We start from the raw sequence: 14,466 nt of genomic DNA, 5'->3' as shown, positions 1-14,466 counted from the left end.
CCAGAAGGGCTGGGCACACCATACGGGAAGAGTCCGTCTCGGGGAAAAGGGGGCGATGATGAAAAAACAAGAGTAACTAGGTAGATCGTTGTTGCTGTTTGCTGTCTGTTGTCGGAAATTGTTCCGCTTTGCTTCTTTTTTTTGTTGTTGTTCTATACTAATTTTTCCTCCCTTTCCTATGCTCACCGGAAGGACGTGCGCGCTTTCGAAGCACAACACATCGCCCCCTCACCGCCTGGTGATGTCTGAACTATGAAGTAATACATTTGTTTTCCTTTTTCATGCTAACTTTAAAATGCGTATGAATTCTAACCTACAATTGCATCTGCACACTCGCACACACACCGGTTTCGTTTTTAGGCCCCATCTGCATCCTTTCCTTTTTCTTCTTCTTGTTCGCCCCATTCGGTTCCAGGAGTTAAATATCGTTTCATTTCAAACCCATTTTGGGCGCTCCGCAAAGCTCCTCCTTTTCAAATCATAACAAACTGACCTTTTTTTTAATTGACCGATTTCACTACCGTTTTCCTTCGGGTTAGTTGTTTTCGCCTCGACACGAACTCTAGGAATGTGCGGTTACGGCAATCATATTGCACGCTCACATCACACGACAGGCGCGGGTCTATACACTACGGGGTTCAGGAAGGGGGCTAAATTATCCGTGGAAAGTGGAGCTATAAAATACTATCGCAAAGAGCGAGCAAAAAAAAACATACAATACACACTAACATAACATGGAACAAAATGATGCAAAATTTAAAAAAAAAACATACAAAACACACTATCGATGGTAAAAAAAAGAAGTAATAATGATAAGAATAGTTTAACAAAACACGTGCGTTATAATGCTGGAAACTCCCCTTTGGCGCGCTTCCGAATACTTCCGAAACACAGGGGGGAGGGCCGCTTTAGTTTTTCGGTGAAACGGTGATCAATTTATGTGGGGTAACTGGGGAGATCTAAAAACAAGAGAAAAGTACAATTATTCACTGAAGTAGCGCTGCTACCCACGCACCGGATCGATTGATACACACCCACAATGCACGACTCCCACTGCCTGGTGGTAGCAGATCACCCGACTCATCATCATCATCCAGCACCACCCGATCGAGCCCGTGTCCCTGCTGATCGATGAACAGCAGCGTATCCTTGCTGCACGTGTTCGCACCACGAATCAGCGACACGGCATCGCCCGCATCGAGCACACCTTTGTACGTCGCAAACGAGGACGGCCGGTGGTGCATCAACTCCGACATGTTTTCGCGCCACAAAATGTCCTGAAACTGTTGCGAGGAGGGCAACGAAAAGCGGCTCCCACCGTTCACGAGCGACGCGGCGAGCTTTTGCTGCTCCATCGTTTGCGTTTGCGTCTGCTTCTCGACCGCCAGCGGTAAAGCCGGCTTCGTAATGCCACCCTCGCTGGTGCCTTTGGATTCGTCAGCCTCACTGGCGGGCCTGAGGGTGTCCTTTTTCGGTGAAGGTTTCGTCTCGGTTGCACGAGGCACGCGCCTGCTGCTGGGACTGCTGACCGTTGCGGGCGCTTCTTCCGGGGATTGTTTAATCGCATGTTCAACCACGTTGTTCCTTGATTCTTTGGCTGCTGGAGCAATGATTTTTTCCACTTCCGTTGGCACAGTTGACGAAGCTAATGACGCCGGTAAGGATGATGACGCTGCTGGTGATGGTGGTTTGGTGGTGTGTGAAGACGATTGTTGAGCTTTCGTTTTATCGGGTGCGGTCACCTTCACGGTACCGCTTGTTTGCGATTTCATCTCATCTTCCGGCGGGTGGCTTTTCCGCGCCACTGAAGCAGGAAGTTCCGGTACCGATTTTCCGGGAGAATCCTTTCGTCCAATGACCTCCTCACCGCCCTGCTTTTCTTTGCTTTCGTTCGCTGAGCTTACGGACATGGCTTCCGCGATTTCATCCGCTTTCACCGTCGGTTCAGCCGAAGGTTTTCCACCCGCATTTCCACCATCGCCACTGGCCGCACTACTGCTCACGGCATCCGGTGCAGGTGGCTGACTGGTGGTGGTGGTGGTATTTGCCATCGTTTCACCATTACTGCCCACCACCGCAGCTGGGGGAACCAGCTTGCGCTTCTCTAACGTCGCCGTTGCGCTAGCCGCCGCCGGTGGAACGATTATTTTCGACACCCAATGATCACCGGAACTGGAGCTCGAGCTGCCGGAACACTCACCGGAACCATCGGCCGGCAACTTCCGTCTTTGGTAGAACAACAGGTAAGCCTCGTTGTTGATGATCTCCTCATCCACGTGCTCGCTCGCTACATGCGACACTCGCTGATCGTCAAACCGATACCACTGCCCATCGTACGGGTTCTTGCAAGCGGCCGTATAATGGCCCGTTTCCAGCGTATCTCCCTGATGGTAGCACACGGCATACAAATCGTACCGGTTGTCCATCGCCGCCAGCTGTCTTCGGCCACTTCCCGCACCCGCCATTATGGAATGTGTCTGCGTGGCATGGCCACTGCGCATGATTTTCCTCCACGGACTCCAATTGTCCGCATCACCGTACCCCGGGTGATCCAATGCGTTGGGTTGCGCGTGACCCACCTGCTGATGGCCGGCCGATGGATTTCGCGCCAAATGAGGCGTCATATCGAACCCGTGCAGCGGAAACTTCACCAAATTCGTGAGCTTTGCCGCTTGCGTGGTGGCGCGAAGCTGCTGCTGCCGAAAGCGCTTCAAGTGAATGACCATAATGTCCGGAAGGGACCACAAACCGAGCGTTTTCACCACCGGCAGGTACTCCTGGCAGTGCGGGCACTTCCACGCATTGTCCTGCCCGAGCGTTTCCGCTTTCGTGTAATGCTCGAAGCACTGCTCAAGCGTTAGCGCCGAGCTGGCGGGAATTTTCTCCCGCATCTGGGTGACGCTTTCGTGCTCCACGAACGGGTCGCCCGTGTCGCTGAAAAACCGCTCCGGATCGGTCCACTCCAGCAGCAGCTTCACGTGCGCCGGTCCAGCGTCGGAGGGTAGCACCGAAAGCGCCAAATCGATCATCTCCGTAAACAGCGGATGCTCAACCGTCGCCTCTAGGTAGGTGTCCGCATCACAGCTCGGATCCTGCAACCGCATCCGGAACAGGCTCTGGGCGGGTGTGGCAAAAGCGAACACATCCGACCGCAGGATACCGGACATCTCTTTGAGCAGCAGCTTCTGCAGTTCGGTGTACGAAATGTCCCGGTTCACGACCAAACAGAAGGGTGTTCCGAAGCGTTTTACGGCACCCCCGAACTCACGCTTTCCGTTGCACAAACAGAGCACAATCTTCGTCCCGCTGGAGGTGTCCTGTCCCACACCGACCGGTGGACATTCGATGCAGTACAGCGGGTCGGTTTCACGCACGGACGACATCAGATGGGAGTCACAAAACACGCGGCTGTACCCGGACTCGCAGATCTCGGTCAGTATCATCCGATCCAGCCCGATGCCGGTGTCAGCGTGGAGTTGCTCCCGCAGCGCTAGTACAGGCGATCCGTGCGGGATGCCAAGCCCAAGCTTGACCTGTTTCGGTTGCTGCGAGGAGTAGATCACCTTCACCAGCACCGGTTGTTGGGAGAGCTGCGGTAACGGCACCGAGAGACAGTAAAAAGGATCGAACGTGTTGCTTTGCTTGCCGCATGTTGGGCAGGAGAGTGATGAACGGAATTGGGCCTGGAAGACGGCCTGCACGAACGAGTTGTTGCAGCGGACGTAATTTGCAAGCGTTTCCGCGGCGATCACCTCATCCGAGCGGCCGTTGTTCTGGGGGAAAATTGAAACGAAGCACACAGAGAGACGTGAAAAATGGGCGCCGGGTGGGCGTTTTTGCTGCGCTGCCGCCAAGTACCTTGATGGCTTTGTATTTCCGCTTCGTGGCGGTGTTCAGATCTTCGTGCACCTTGTCGAGCAACCAGAAGAGGAACTCTTGCGCGTCGTGCTGTGTGGAGCTCCGGAATTGACTTCCGTAACGGTCGACAACCGCCTGTTTGGGGGGCGCGAAAGAAGAGCATGATGCAATGCAGGGCAATCAGCAGTTTGTGGGCAGAATTTCCACACGTACCTTAAAATTTGAACTATAATCCGGCGCGTCCTTACACGTCCACAGCGACTTCAGCACGAGCGCCAACTGCTCCGTCAGCTCGCCTTTGGTACCGAACTTTTTGGCATTAATTTTGTTGCGACGTTTCAAATCGGCCTGAAACAGGAAGTGAACGGAACGTGAAACCAGCCTGCTCTCGTCCTTTAGACCTCCTTTAGCGCTTGCTTACCTTGTAGAGATCCAAAACGAAATACTGGGCCAGAATGTCCGTGTGGCTGAGACACTGGAGCACGGCGTTCATGAAGCAGGTGTTGCCGTGATTTCGCAACCCTATCACCCCGGGCACGGTGTCCGGTGGCCACACGAAATTTCCACCACCACCACCACCACCTGCTACCGGCCGTGTCGCCGTACCATTCGGGAGGGTGTTGGTTTGCAGCGATTGTACCTTGTCGAATTTATGATTGCTCTGGGGGGAAAATAGAACGAGAAAGAACCACGGGGCCCATTAGCGATCGGGGAGGATCGACGATTCTAAAGGACGATCGGGGCAAAAACGGGCGGTGGTGTGGAGCCGCCAACCCCGTGTGCTCCCACATCTGCCCGTGCCCGGTTCAGAAACGACGAAACGACGCATTTTGCCACCCTCCAGCGATGGAACCCTCCATGATTGAATGATTGAGAGCAATCAGTGGTGGAAGAAGGTCAATTGTATTTCAGCGTGCGCGTTACAGTGGGGTGGGATGTTCGACCCACCCTCCCCTCCCCCCCCCCCCACTCCTCGTGAGAAGAGGACCCACTCCAAGGACCGACATTCCTCTCTTGACCATCCCACACACACGCCTTTGTTGACCACGTTGGCTCTTGTGCTCGAGATTTCGCGAAATCGTCACACAGTTCCCCCTTCCCTCCCTCTTCCGCTCTTCCCTCCCTCTTCCCACCCCCACCCCACCAACACACGTGAGGTGCGTGCCAAGCCACTTACCACTGTACGGTTGACATATGTCATCTGTTGTGCAATGCGATTGATAAACTTTTTCACCGATAAACGGCGAAATATTTTCTTCTCACCACCGGCACCACTCTCCCCGCCCAGGGTGGCGGATTTCTTCACCTTCTGCTGTTGTTGCTGTTGCTGCTGTTGCTGGTCTTGCTGGTCCCGGTTGGCCATGCCGAGCCGCGAATCGGCGCGTGCCTCGTCATCCGCGGTCGGTGCGATTTTATTATTACAATCTTGCCCGTCACTGGCGCTGTTGCCATTGCCAACCACCAGCAGCCTGGTACCGCCGCCACCGTCGCTGGCAGCACTGCCGCTCGGTGCCTTGGTCGGGCCGCCTCGCGAACCTTGAAATGGATTACGCGGCATTGAAAACGCTCGCTTCAATTTGCTGCTGCTGCTGCTCGTGTTGCTGGAGTTGCTGACACCCCCGGGTGCAGTGGCACCCTTGCACGATGGCGCGACATCCGGCACTAGGTGGTGCTCCATTTGACTGACCCTTTCTTTCTTTTTTTTTTTGCGTGAGCGGTGCGCGCCCCTACACAACGCCCGTGAGGCGAAATGCACTCTTTGCACTGTTTTTCACCACACACACACCAGCAGCACACGTTTATTAGCCCTCCGGTGGGGGTTTTTTTTTTGGTCGGACTTTTTTTTTCTTTCGCTTCCGGACACCTCCACCTCACCCGCCGCCTCCTTCGCGGGTAGATAGCACACACGCACACGCACGCACGCACACACGTTCACAACCGCGCGATTGGCGACTCCATGACCTCGCATACCCGCCCCACCGTTACGTGAAATGAAAACATTAATTCGCGCACTCTTTCCCCGTTCGTCTTTCTCTTCTTCTTGCTTCTTCTCCTCCACGCTGGTCACCAACTTTCTGGCGCTTTCGGGGGGTGTTGCTGCAAGCGTTTGTTTCGCACTTGCACCAGACCAGCCGCAGGATCAAACGCCACTTGCACACTACGCGTTTTTGGGGCCTACGCTCAAAATGCACTCGCACAATATGTGCACGGGCACGGTCGCTTCAGTGCACTCGTAAATACTGAAATGTACAACACCAATCAGCATTAGGGGTTCGGGGAGGAGGGTCCAGCGGCAGCGTCGTGAGGGTGTGAGGCTCTCAAATCGTTGACAATCTTTCAGCTTTGACGCTATTTTTTGCTCTTCTCTTGCTGTACGATTGCGCCCGCAAAGTGTTTCGCAAAGCGAAAAGCCGTCGCAATCCACTTTTGATTGTAAAAATAACAAAAATGTAGCTCCGTCCCGCACACAGAGCACTACACTGCCGTCGGGAGCTGGACGCATGTACAGTGAGGGACGAGAGAAACGCGCTAGGGATGGTGACGTTTTTGAGCGAGTATAACTTTGTTTGTTTGATGTAGCATCACGCAATCGGAGGGGCTCATCAAAATGTACATTTTTTTAGACTACAATGAGAGTTATCTTAAATTAATGCAACTATGCGTGATGTTGTAGCTATGATCGGTATAACATTTTCCGCTCTGATCTGTAGCGTATTCGTGATGTCAAAAGTAACGTCAAATGTCGGCAAATTACTCGAGGTTGTCAAATTGGTTGGATATTTTCATGCTATTTTTGATTCTTCTTGATGTTTATCATTCGGCATAATAAGCTGGCTAAATGCGAATTATTAATAAAAAGACACACATTTTTGTTAAATCATATGAATATTATTTCAAGTGTAACTTTGTAAACGGAAAGAAAAAAAAATATTACCGTGACAAAAAAGTGCGTGAAATTAGCCCTTTTCACGTGGCTTGAGTTTGAGCCTAAAAATTTGAATAGAATGGAGCGAAATTAAAGACAAATTTCATGCTTTTATTTTCTACAGTGCATTTACATCACACTACAAAACGTTTATCTTTGAAAAATACGTATGGTTTACGAAGATCTACCACAAACTTTACGAATTAAGCTTGTGCAATCCTCACCATTTAACGTTTTTTTTTATCATGAACTTTAGTTTATCTTCTGCCTTTATTAACGTTTACTTACTGCAGGAACCTACCTCAAACTACCTGAAATATTTTTACAAACAGTTTATCACACCTTTTATCATGCAAACAAGATATGCTGTAAAGAAAGCACTCGAAGCATTTCAAAAGTCTTCCCAAATATCTCGCCCATCCCAGGATTTGCTCTGTAACAGCAAATTGTAGCTTAATTATTGCGCGTTGGGGACACGCAACCTCATCATCCTAAATATGCAAAAGAATGTCGAGTTCATTTGGGGCACAAAAGTTCAATGAACGGGCGTAATGCATGCATTTTTGCTTATCTGATGACTATCCTAAAGATGAGAAAAAAACGAAACCAAATCAAGCACACTCCTTTATCCAGCATGCACGATTGGTTGCACGTTTCGCCAGAGTATCATCACCTCCGCGAGCAGATAATTCACACGATGCACTCACGCAGATAGCATTTGACTGGTTTTTTTGTTTTGTTCCTGGACGAAAGATCTCCTCTCCGAAGCGCCGGTTGCGGTGCTGAGATAGCTGAGTTTCGGGCGTATGTTTGCAGAAACGCTACCGATAACATTCAGTTATATCTACAACCGGATGACTCGGTACGTGATGGATACAACCGCGAGATCATTCAGTACGCGAGAGTATGCATCTTGGTACGGACATGGCAGAGGAGCTCTGCGATTCCATCAAATAGTGCACGCAGTCCCTGAAACTTAGTGAGAAGGTTCTAACTAATATAAGTCTAACCATTGAAACAAACGTGGGCGCAAAAATGCGATCATCACAAGTTCCACCCGATGGTGGCTACGGGTGGGTTGTAGTTGCGGGTTGTGCGCTAGTTAACGTAAGTCACTGTACCAAAACTTCCAAGAAACACGACACTAATCGTACACTCCCTCACCGCCCGGTAGGTGTTTAACCAATCACTGGTGTCGGTGTTTGGGCTCATGTTTGCTGACTACCTCACAAGTCTCGGTGAGCACGCGTTTGGGGCTGCGCTGGTGATGAACGTGTGCAACATTTCGCTGAACTTCTCCGGCCTGATCACCGGTCCCATCATAAACCACTTCAAACCACGCAAGGCAGCGATCCTGGGAAGTCTGCTAACCGGTAGTGCGCTCACACTCTGCTCGTACAGCACCCAACTGTGGCAGATAGTGCTTTCGTACAGCGTCACATTTGGGTTTGGGCTTGGACTGATTCAATCGTCCACCTTCGTCGCTCTCAACTCATACTTTCGGCTGCACAAAGGACGAGCGGTTGGTTTTGCGCTCGCTGGAACCGGTGTCGGTCAGATTTTGATGCCGTTGTTGGTGCAATATCTGCTGAGTAACTTCAACTTCCGGGATGCAACCCTTATCATCGGTGGGCTGGCGTTCAACGGGGTGAGAAGTGGCGTGTACCTGCGCAATCGGGGGGGGGGGGGGGGTGGTGGATTTTAATTTCCAAATTGAAATGTTGTGTTGCAGGTAGTTGGAGCATGTCTTTTGCAACCGGTAGAATGGCATATGAGTAAATCCTCAGCGGCAGAGGACAAAGAAAGTCAACCGTTGTTGGCCGTGGATCATGGAGCTCCGAAAGCAAACGGGGATGGATTGTGTAATAAGCAAACCTGTGGCTGGTCTAAGCTAGCCGCACTCATGGACTTTGCTATTCTAAAGCAGGTTTCCTTCCTGAACTTGATTGTTGGGTTGGGACTTGCCTACACGGCATCAACTAGCTTCTCGCTCTTTTTCCCGTACTTTCTACAGGTTTGTGAACAAACGTGAGCCAGAATTGTGTGGAGAATATGATGAACGTCGTACGTTTTGTTTTTCCAGAAATCCGCCAACCTAACTATGCTAGAAGCGGCCAACTGCATGGCGATGCTTTCCACGACAGATTTGCTCACAAGGATAACGGTTCCTGCATTTGTGGACAAAATGGAGTTCTCCCACCGGACAACGTTTCTGCTGGCGGGCATTTGCTTGGTAGTGGCACGATCAATCATGGCTGAGATGCGCTCGATCATTCCGCTGATGATCACGTCGGCATTCTACGGCATTTTCCGCTCGATCACGATCGTGAACCAGAACCTCACCGTGGCGGAGTACTGCAGCGAGCGGCGTGCGGAGAAAATGCTCCCAAATGCTCTCGGTTTTAATATGGTGACGAAGGGCATACTTGTGCTCAGCCTTGGGCAAATTCTTGGATGGTTTGCGGACTTTACCGGGAGCTATTCGCTGAATTTGCACGCACAGAACCTGCTGCTAGTAACCACGTGCGTGCTGTGGTTGTGTGAGATGTATTTTAAAGATGATGATGAATAGCATTACTCCCTGCTTGCATTTGGAGATATCGATAGGATAATGTTAATAGTTTTTTTTTATGGAAGCAAAATAGAATAATAATTTACAAATTAAAGCAAAAGGTTTCAATGTGTAAAAATATTTTTTTTTCCCGATTACCCGGTTATAGCAAACTAGAGCATTCCTACCCCCTATGGATAATATAAAATTAAATGAAATGATTTGTATTAGCTACAAAAATTATTAAAGCATCGAATAAATATTATTATGTAAAGGCGCTTTATCACATAATGAATTTGTTATGCCAATAATTCTCGATTTATTGTGCTATAAAAAGTATCATTGAGTTGTTACACTTAGTTTATGGCAGAGAAATAGCAGTACCTTTGAATTTTGAATAGAAAGGAGGAATAAAAATTCAATACACTCTTAATTTAATTATAAATTCGATTTCAGTTGGCCAGCTGAAGAACAAGACCTAAATAATGCAAAAAATGAGTAAAATATTACTTTCACGTAGCGAAAATAAAACGGGCTATAAATTATTTCAAACACTTTGACGGTTGCGATTTTGAACACCAACTGACGCTAGACATGACAACGTAACGTGTACGTTGAAATGTATGCGTGTGTACGTTGTGCTTGTGGAAATGTTTTGAAGCGTATTAAGTTGGCGGAAAATTAAACAGCATTTGAATTTTAAAATTAAATCAACCATATTTCAACCGCAAGGCATTTTAGTGTAATAAAATATATTAAGAGGAACGTCTTAAACGTGCGTGAGTACGCTACTTTGGCGTGTGTTTTTCAGCCAACATGTTAGCGATGGGCTCGAGATTGATTGTTTTCTATGCTCTCTTCTAGGCGTTGTAAAACCGGAACGCTGTAAAGGAAAAAACCCAACGTTCAAGTGCGTGTGCCGTCTGTGTGTTTCCGTGGAAAATCCCCCCCAAGCCGCGTACGAGATGGATGATAAATTCGACGATATGTCCAACGATCAGCTGCGGCTGAAGCTGCTCGAATACGGTCTCGCAAACATGCCGGTGACGAGCACGACGCGCAAGGTGCTGATAAAAAAGCTACGGAATCAAATCTCAAACGGTGCCGGAAAAGCGCGCCGCGAAACCATCCACATCACAAAATACTCATCCGACGAGGACGAGCGAGAACCGGTGGCAGCAAGCACGGGCTCAAAAAAAGGGTCCGCCAAAAAGGACACCACCAACCGGCGGGCGACGATCGCTGGGGCAGCATTAAAACTTCCCAAACCCGTTTCATTATCTCAACCGACACCGAAAACGGCCCCATTAGTGGCCCCACCAGCGGAACCATCTTCCGCTTCCAAGCGTCGCTCGGGACGGGTTACACCCGTGATGAAGGTAAAGGATCTGCCCGCTACACAACCCGGCCCGGAAGTGCCGCTAATTCTGGAAGATTCCGACGACGACATGATCCCGCTAACGCAGCTCACCCAGCGCAAGCGCAAATCGAAGAGTCCTTCGCTAACACGGGCCGAAATGCTCACCACCTCGTACATGCACGAGATGGGAATCGCCAAGGAACCGATCGCCGAAGAGATGGACGTCGATGTGCCGGAAGTCGGGAAAAACGTCGAGGAAATGGACGTGATCGTGCTGGAGGATGAAGACGAGTCGAGTTTCCAATCGACCGCAATGCCACCACCACAGCAACCGAAAGCACCGGTAGCGAAGGACTATCAGTACCATCAAACGGCGACTCAAACTGAGACACGTCGAACGTACTCGACGACGGCCACCGACACTGCTGCGGGTCGTAGAGCAAAAGAGGAGCTGTTTGTTGAGCCACTTTCGGTGAAATATCCCACCAACGAGCGGGCTTTACCTAAGCCAACATTTGCGACTCCTACATCGTACCGCGCCAGCACGAGCAGCGTCGTTCGGGACGAGACAGGATCACGGTACGAACCAACGGATTCGCCGTACCTGAGCGAGTTCACAAAACGCCTCTCGAGATTGCGCGCCGAAGCCCAACAACCTGCCAGCATTGGCCTATCACGAGATTCACCCTCAAGAAGGACGACAATCGATGGAAACTCTGGATCGGCCCGTACTCAACCGTACGCCTCGCGTGATCCTTACGAATCCTCGGCGATGCGTCATCGTTTAGGACGCCAAACTCTCGACCCATCCGCGGTCGGTGTGAGAACGGTCGCGTCGAAACAAACCGGTGGTGGAGTTCGATCCTTTTTGCGCCAAAACCTGATGGCGCTCGATCGGAAGTACTCGATTCAAAAGATTTTCTACGCCATCATCACCGTGCTGGTGGTTGTCTTTCTGTTTGTGTTCTTTTTCTTGTAAGTTTGTAGGTCGAGAATATGCTCGCTCACGCAGCCATTTTCGCTACAAATGAATCATATGCCTGGAAGTGTGACCCATTTTGCGGGCAGCAGAATGAGCGCGTAAAGCAGGGCCCAACACATTTAACACTATCCTAAAAAGCTTTGTTCAATAAACGAATGATATCAAAAAAAGGAAAATTGGTTTTATTTGTTTCCTCTTTCTGCTATAATCGATCAATTCACATTGTTTGTTGTTTTGTCATGCCAGGATGATATCACCCCCACCGGAAACTCGATCAATTCACCGATTATGCCAGGTGCGATGAAAAACTGGGGGTTGATTAGCTATCGGGTGGCATTTTTTTTTATACCACACTGTTCGCGAATGGTCCTTCTCGCGTAAAGAGGGTTGCCTTCTATTTCGATGCGCGCGATAAACCGGGTAAATTTTGGGGTCAAATCGTTTCATTTCGTTCGGGCCTAACCTAGTTTGATTCGGTGTTTTGTTTGTTTGCATCGTTTGGAAGCGGGAATCCTGGAAACGCTCTTTCTCTTAGGGCGCACGAGAGCGAGCGATCACGATCGATCCGCCCGGTACTACTAAACTAAACTCTAATAACGAACGCTAACGAAGAACAGATGCGCGTGTCCTCTATCACTCCGCGTGTAACATAAAAACAGGTTAAACCTTAAAAAACGAATGCTCTGCATGCAAGGTAAGCTATTGCACGGACACGGTGGAGTGGTTGTTTTTTGTTTGTTCCTTTTAAAAAAAACCCTCTCCAAACTCCTTCACGCGCTCGCGTAAATCCCCCGACCAATATTGCGGTTTTGGCGGGAAGAGGTCTAAAAGGTCTAAGACGCGAACATTCTACCCTAAAACAAAAGGAAGTTAAACAACTGCTTGTCCTCTTTGCATACCGAACCTAGCGGTCACTGGGGCAGCCAAAATTGAGAAAAAAACGATAGAAAAAAAGGTAGACGATGTTCCCGCTTTGAGATCGATTTCGCGCTACAATAATACGTTACTTACTAACTTCTATGGCCAACGAATCACTAGTATGGAATGTAGAGTAGAGAGAGAGAGATTAAGAATGTAAGAGAGATGGGACAATTTGGGAAGGTACGAACGTACGAACACACGATCGGAGGATTCGAAGTAATGAGCAGTGGGGTGTTTTTGCTTTTTTCGTTCGACAGAGTCCTAATAAAGACCCTGGACGACCCTACTCCGGTGCCCTGGTGTTGCAATTTCCGTGGTAAATCTTGACGGCACCCTCGCAGTGGAAATACCTATCAAATATGTCACTATACCCATGCTCACGCCACCACGTGCACAGTTGCCGGTTCCACACGCAATCCAGCCGATAAATCAACCCCGGAAACTCGAACCCCATCAGCGTGTAAAAGTCCTGATCACCCAAATGCCCCTGGAAGGCGTACTTCTCCGCCATACTCTTCACCGTCGACTCCTTAACGATCTCCTCGAACAATCGCGACCGTCGGATGCGCTCCAGGTGCAGCATAACGACGCCCGAGTTGAGTCCCGGATAACCGTGGCGCTGTTTGCTGTCGTTCGGTGCTGGCTTCCTGTTGCTTCTTGCCGGGTTCTTCGGCAACTCCGGAGTCGTCCCAGCCGGTGGTACTTTATCCAGATAGTACGGACTCCCGAACAGTGTTTGGGGGTTTGCCATGCGGTACCGCGACAACACGTGCCGATAAACGGGCGTCAACTCGGGCGCCAATCCAAACAACTGATCCGGTGCAAACGCATCAAACTGATCGAACAATTCCTTCACCGACGCACGAAACACGACGTCGCAATCGATCAGAATCGCCCGGCGCATGTTCCGATCGACGATGCGGTGCAGCCCGAGTGAGAGCAAAAATAAGGCATCACTGTAGTAACTCCCGGTGCGGTAGTTAAACAGTGGCAGCATGCCATGCACGATGTCGCTGACTTTCTCCGCACAATCGCGCACATCGTACAGCGTGTAGAAGGCGGTCCGATGGAACCGCTCGATCTGGGCCTTGATTAACTCCTCCGCCGAACGTTCGCTCTGCTCGTCCGTGATCACGTGCAGGTGCAGCTCGATCGCGCTGTACTTCAGCAAGCTGCGCAGGAACAGCTCCAGCTGGCTGTGGAGGATGAGATTTTGGCTCTCCTTCGTGTAGATGATGAAGATGTTGTACTCCGTGTCGTTCGTGCCCTTCGAGACGTACTTGACGCGCTTCAGCTGGCTCCCACCGGCCACGTCGGCCCGCTCGGTATCCTGATGACCCACATGGGTGTCGTTTCGCTTCTCACCAGGATGCAGCGCCTCATGCCGCTCGTGGTGGTGGTTGCCGTTCCGGTGCACGAGCGCCGCCGCCAGTCCGACGCGTTCCGGTGGCGGTTTTTGCACCAACCGCCGGTTGAAGACGCTGCTGTTGGCGTAGATGAACAGCAGGAAGCCACTGGCCACGATAAACACCAGCAGGGCCTTGTTCATGCTCATCTGCCTGCACCGGGGCAGTGTGGGCCGCCACCGCCGTCGTTGCTGCCACCAATCGATAGCCAGCCCTTCTCCTCCTCCACCCCGCCCCACCAACCACCCAACCAACCAATCACGCTCTGTTCCGAGTCAAAACCCGCACACACAGACACACACGGGGGGGAGGATGGATCGGCAGGGACCTACTTTCATGCTACGCCCCAGCACCAGCACCAGAGGGTGGGTTTTTTGGTTCCGTTTTTCGTTCGATCCTAGCAGCACGCCGACATCCCGTCGTATCGATCGAGCGGACGGACGAAGGTCCGCTAGAATGTGG

At 50.6% G+C, this 14,466-nt stretch overlaps 4 protein-coding genes across 4 annotated transcripts; 2 read left to right on the top strand and 2 right to left on the bottom strand.

The window, feature by feature from the left end:
* Positions 1-902: 902 nt before the first annotated feature.
* Positions 903-6,161, bottom strand: LOC128722459 (ubiquitin carboxyl-terminal hydrolase 31). Its single transcript, XM_053816122.1, has 7 exons — positions 5,036-6,161; positions 4,280-4,519; positions 4,072-4,206; positions 3,859-3,993; positions 1,827-3,773; positions 1,035-1,742; positions 903-959 (listed from the first exon to the last, which is right to left on the bottom strand). Exons 1-7 carry the CDS (start codon positions 5,534-5,536, stop codon positions 909-911), a joined length of 3,717 nt encoding a protein of 1,238 aa, XP_053672097.1. The 5' UTR covers positions 5,537-6,161; the 3' UTR covers positions 903-908.
* A 1,658-nt stretch (positions 6,162-7,819) lies between these two features.
* LOC128724519 (monocarboxylate transporter 12) lies at positions 7,820-9,356 on the top strand. Its single transcript, XM_053818244.1, has 4 exons — positions 7,820-7,891; positions 7,959-8,432; positions 8,517-8,798; positions 8,868-9,356. Exons 1-4 carry the CDS (start codon positions 7,820-7,822, stop codon positions 9,354-9,356), a joined length of 1,317 nt encoding a protein of 438 aa, XP_053674219.1.
* Positions 9,357-10,300: 944 nt separating this feature from the next.
* LOC128726614 (otefin-like) lies at positions 10,301-11,769 on the top strand. The gene has a single exon (XM_053820429.1). The coding sequence runs from the start codon at positions 10,301-10,303 to the stop codon at positions 11,672-11,674; it is 1,374 nt and encodes a 457-aa protein (XP_053676404.1). The 3' UTR covers positions 11,675-11,769.
* A 900-nt stretch (positions 11,770-12,669) lies between these two features.
* LOC128726441 (xyloside xylosyltransferase 1) lies at positions 12,670-14,153 on the bottom strand. The gene has a single exon (XM_053820254.1). The coding sequence runs from the start codon at positions 14,151-14,153 to the stop codon at positions 12,882-12,884; it is 1,272 nt and encodes a 423-aa protein (XP_053676229.1). The 3' UTR covers positions 12,670-12,881.
* Positions 14,154-14,466: the final 313 nt, after the last annotated feature.

The sequence above is a fragment of the Anopheles nili genome, chromosome 3, assembly GCF_943737925.1.
Source record: "Anopheles nili chromosome 3, idAnoNiliSN_F5_01, whole genome shotgun sequence".
Lineage (NCBI taxonomy): Eukaryota > Metazoa > Arthropoda > Insecta > Diptera > Culicidae > Anopheles > Anopheles nili.
This window is presented reverse-complemented; position numbering and strand designations above follow the sequence as displayed.

Coding starts and splice junctions, on each gene's coding strand:
- LOC128726441 (XM_053820254.1), bottom strand. CDS start 14,153: ATGAGCATGAACAAGGCCCTGCTGGTGTTTATCGTGGCCAGTGGCTTC.
- LOC128726614 (XM_053820429.1), top strand. CDS start 10,301: ATGGATGATAAATTCGACGATATGTCCAACGATCAGCTGCGGCTGAAG.
- LOC128722459 (XM_053816122.1), bottom strand. CDS start 5,536: ATGGAGCACCACCTAGTGCCGGATGTCGCGCCATCGTGCAAGGGTGCC. Junction 4,207..4,279: donor TCGTTTTGGATCTCTACAAG/GTAAGCAAGCGC, acceptor TTCCTGTTTCAG/GCCGATTTGAAACGTCGCAA. Junction 3,994..4,071: donor ATTATAGTTCAAATTTTAAG/GTACGTGTGGAA, acceptor CCCCCCAAACAG/GCGGTTGTCGACCGTTACGG.
- LOC128724519 (XM_053818244.1), top strand. CDS start 7,820: ATGCGATCATCACAAGTTCCACCCGATGGTGGCTACGGGTGGGTTGTA. Junction 8,433..8,516: donor GTGGGCTGGCGTTCAACGGG/GTGAGAAGTGGC, acceptor GTTGTGTTGCAG/GTAGTTGGAGCATGTCTTTT. Junction 8,799..8,867: donor TTTTCCCGTACTTTCTACAG/GTTTGTGAACAA, acceptor TTGTTTTTCCAG/AAATCCGCCAACCTAACTAT.